The sequence below is a fragment of the Haliaeetus leucocephalus genome, unplaced genomic scaffold, assembly GCF_000737465.1.
Source record: "Haliaeetus leucocephalus isolate CR32 unplaced genomic scaffold, Haliaeetus_leucocephalus-4.0 Scaffold251, whole genome shotgun sequence".
Taxonomy (NCBI): Eukaryota; Metazoa; Chordata; class Aves; order Accipitriformes; family Accipitridae; genus Haliaeetus; species Haliaeetus leucocephalus.
The window spans coordinates 8,261,445-8,265,668 of record NW_010972687.1 but is presented as its reverse complement, the minus strand read 5'-3'; the positions used below and the strand labels follow the sequence as shown (position 1 = coordinate 8,265,668).

The window sequence follows — 4,224 nt, the reverse complement described above, 5'->3', positions numbered from 1 at the left end:
GGTGGAGTGTCAGTATTTTTTCCACTGTCAGTAGATCCTAATTACTGTCTTAACCTTAAAAATATTACTTTTTTTGTATACATATGTTTTACAGCCCTTTTGCAGTTTAACTGGGTATACACACGAAATGTATGTAGATCCACAAAGGGAAATTTATAAAACGCTTGGCATGAAAAGAGGTGAAGGTAATAATGTATCAGGTAAGAATAATTTTCTTGTCTTGTTTGGACTTAACACAGAACAAAGCAAGAACGCTCTGGTAAAATAGTGTGATCACAATGTAAATAGGAAGGGAGGTGCCCATCAGACCATCTCTCGTAGGCTGTATTTTTTCAGAACACCGGCAATCAGGAAACTCTAATCTATTCATAGCAGCTGTTCGATTTTGTTGTTCTCCTTATATACTTTTGTATTTCTAGATAACAAGTATTTTGCCGTTTTGTTTAGTGCGGAGCCCTCATGTGAAATCGAACATGCTCCTGGGAAGTATTAGGAGTATGTGGAGAGCAATGACTGGCCCAGCTTTTGATTTTCAAGGAGACCCCGCTCAGCAGGGAGGAGCTCTGATTTTAGGCCCAGGTGAGCTTCTTTGTTTTGTGTGAAAGTTACAGTCTTCTCCTTCAGCTGTTTGCTTTAAAGCTACCCTCTCGGCTGCTGTCCCTGTGGATCCCAGTGAGAGAGTCTTGTGTTGAAATGTGTGATTTTGCCAGCTGAAGGAAACTGTGGAAGTGTCATTGTGTAGTCTCACCTCCCACAGAGGTGGCACAAAGCTGATCGTAGTCCTGCAGAAATTGATAGGAGTGCTGATGGAACAACAGCCACCAAGTTTGGAGGGGGTTTTTTTTGACATTGTGGTGTTCACCTACACTCCGCTTTCACATTTGACTCTTGGCATTTATTGCGGTTTTAGTACAGGAATAATGCATGAGGAGAGGACTTACCAGTTAGATGTTCCTTGCTTCTATAACTTAACTAAAAAAAAAATCTTTGTTATTGTTTAAAATACAGCATATTATGCATTCTGTAGAACTAGTATACATTTGTACAAGAACTAGTAGGAAATCAGAATGCTTCTTTGATTCATTTATGTCTTTGAATAAATAAATATTATATTCAACTATTTTTACATGTTATTCTCATTCCATTCCAGGCAATGAAGTTCATTTTTTGCACCTTGATAAAAACAGGCTGGATCATGTTCCCATTAACACAGTTTTGCAGCTGGCAGGAGTTAAAACAGTAAATTTCACAAACAAACCCCAGATTATTGACATATGACACTGGCACAATATATGATTTTTTTTATTTGTGCTCTGCAAGAACAATTCTCCAGTGAATTGCCACCAGCATCAGTACTGTTGTGTCTTTATGGACATCTGAAACCTTATTGAGAAAATCAGAGCACAGAATAAACTACCTGGCAATGAAGATGGACACGAAAGTGCTATTTCCGTTGCGTATAACAAAAACTAAAACAACTGAGGCTTATAGCAAAAAATCCTCTAGCTTGTTATTTCCTCATCAACCAATCTTGCTAATATATTTTTAAAATCTTTGTTCAAGATGCACTAAACTAAAAAATCTGGTTTTGCTCAGGAGGAACTTGGGATTTTTGCCTTCAGCAGATCACATTGTCTTTCAATCCAATACTTCTCAGTGATATCTTAAAGCTTCCAGCACCATGTGACAATCTTGTATTAAAATATACCTTGAAAAATCACAGTTTTGAACACTGGGACTCAGTCTCATGCCCCCTTTTGCGTCTGCTACTGGCAGATATTATGAAATACATTTTATAGTTTTAAATAAATATTTTAAATACATCATCCATTGTCTGCAATTCTTTTGTGTCATGCAAAAACTTGGGTCTGTAAGAGGAGAGGTGTGTCTTAAACGTATTTCTGATCAGATTGTCAGTTTTGGAGTAGGCCACGGTCAATTACTTGTTTTCCTATGAAGATTTGCAGCAGAATATTCTCCCTTGTGTGTATGTACTTCCTCTCAGAGCAAGAGGTCCCTGAAAAAATGTCCATAGTTATTTCTGTCCTAGACAACTGAGCTAAGGACAACAGCATTTTGGTTTGCAGTTCTGTCAGACTTCATATTACCCATTTTTCTAGCAGTGTTTTTGTTCAGTATCTGTTGTTTTCATTAAAGTAGATGTGCCCTCTTTCATCCATGAGCCTCTTCTTTTCAGTAATTTTAAAATAAGATTTTCTGAGATTTATGGAGGAGCATATCCTCCTCTGCAGTTTCTGATCTTTGGCCTTCACTGTAAAATGCTACTATTCATATATATCTCACCTGCAAATTCTCTCCCCTTTCAAGCTTTTGCACTAGTGCAACTGTAGAACAGTATTCTGTGAAGAGGTTTGTCCCTGCATCCATTAAGGTCACTGGCAGGCCCAGAGCAAGCTCCAGAGAGCTCTACACCACTAAGAGTATGTGAAATTAAATGCGGTGTTCCCTGACAAAAAAGAAAAGGCTTGCTTAAGAAACGTAATGATACTGAGCAATGTAATTCCATTAAAGCTACTATGCCTTAGCACCTTATTAATTACATACACATTTTGATACGGTGTGTTTAGAAGAAGGATATTATAAATGTAAAAACACCATGTTAAATTCCCTGCTTTGACTAAACAGCAGTTGGGACAGGGCTAAAAGTGGTCATGTGCAGACTGAACCCGCGTGATTTCAGGGCTGGCCAGAGGCTTCCTCAGAACTTGGCATAACAGACAGGGACCAGCGGCTGAGGCTCACAGGGGAGTAAAGTCTGCTTTTCATCAACCACTGCCCCTACATTCGTAAACAGGGAGCTGCCCCCTCCCTTCAGGGCTTCTCCAGCTCACCAGTATTTTTGAGTATGTCAGCCTCTATGTTACCTAAACCACAGCAGAAAGCAAGCTAGAAAACTGGTCTGCTGTTTGTAAAACAAAGATAAGATATGGAGAAAACTTAAATTATTTTCAAAGAGAAAGAATGATACCAGTTTATTTGTAGTGCTTCCACTCTGCTTCATTCACCTGATGGACACTGACCCTAGTTCCATTTTTGTTTTGCAATCACTTCACTTTCATATTCTTGGTGCTTTTTATTTTAAAGGAAGTGTTTGGCTAGCTGTTTTTCTGCTTGTTTAGCTTTCAGTAGAATTAAAATAATACACAGTGGGACTAGTTCTACTGCTGCTAATACATTAACTAAAACTAACTGTAGCTAAAAGAACCGTGGACTCTTAAAAGGGATTGGAATGAATGAAGTTGTAGCGTGACAGCTCTGTAGGTTGAAGTCATCCACCCCCACCATTTCAATACTGACAGGAACCATACCATGGCCTGTGTGTTATCCCAGCAACATCACTTCTTCAGAAAGATTCACAACGAGCAGACAGAAAGAGGGAAGAAGGCAGAGGGGAGGATTCAGTAGAAGAGCAATCTTAATTAGGGCATCAGCCCTGCATTTTGCACGTGGCCACAGCTTCACCGAGTTCCCTGCCACCGTGCAAGACGATGATTCCCACCTGCGTAACGAATTGCAACAACGATGGCCACATTCGTCCACGGTAGGAATGGGTTTCAAAGCGCCAGCAGAATTTTAGGTCTCTGGTGTTACTTAGAAAAAGTCTTTTAAAAAAGTTCTGCAGGCAAAGGCGGAAACCAGTGGGAGATAAAACACTGGCCTCACACTCAGCAGATGGCAGAATACTTCAGCGAGGGTTTTTGCCGCGGCCAATTAGACAGAGGTCGAGAGGGAGCAGTTTCCAGAAGCTGTTTTAACTCCTAGCTTGATTTACTTCAACACCTACTTAAAATAATGGTGTGTTTTAAAGTATCGCTGTGTCTGAGAAGCAGACTCAAACCCAGCTATTTTCACTTTCCAGATAAATCCACTTAATGTTCAGACCAGAAGCCGACCGCGCGCCCCGGGCCGGTTTCAGCTGGCCTTACGCAACGCCGCGTCGCCCTGGGACCCTCGTTCGGTACGCGTCGACGGCGAGAGGCACCTGGAAGACCGCGACGCCTCCAGAAACCCAACCGAAATCACTCGCTTCCAAAGGCGGCGGCGGCGGCTTCGTGCCAGCGCAAGCGTCGCCGGCCCGTCCGTGGGCGCGGACGCACCCCGCAGCCGGGGCCCTCGCGCGCCCTCGAGCCGCGTTTCGGTCACGCCGCCGCGCCCCCCGCCGCCCCGGCGGCACTCCGCCAGCCGAGGCAGGGGCGAGGTGCC

At 42.5% G+C, this 4,224-nt stretch overlaps 2 protein-coding genes across 4 annotated transcripts in view; both read left to right on the top strand.

Annotated features, from left to right (window-relative positions):
- AAED1 (AhpC/TSA antioxidant enzyme domain containing 1) overlaps window positions 1–1,408 on the top strand; it is a 4,080-nt gene extending 2,672 nt beyond the window's left edge. For all 3 annotated transcript variants that reach the window (XM_010568685.1, XM_010568684.1, XM_010568683.1), the window contains 3 exons: window positions 95–200; window positions 448–579; window positions 1,151–1,408. In XM_010568685.1, the coding sequence (XP_010566987.1) occupies window positions 95–200; window positions 448–579; window positions 1,151–1,278 (366 nt within the window). In that variant the 3' untranslated portion in view covers window positions 1,279–1,408. The remainder of the gene's footprint in view (window positions 1–94; window positions 201–447; window positions 580–1,150) is intronic.
- Window positions 1,409–3,509: 2,101 nt separating this feature from the next.
- CDC14B (cell division cycle 14B) overlaps window positions 3,510–4,224 on the top strand; it is a 49,469-nt gene continuing 48,754 nt past the window's right edge. Inside the window, 2 exon segments of the mRNA XM_010568745.1 lie at window positions 3,510–3,524; window positions 3,881–4,219. Of these exon segments, the coding sequence (XP_010567047.1) occupies window positions 3,510–3,524; window positions 3,881–4,219 (354 nt within the window).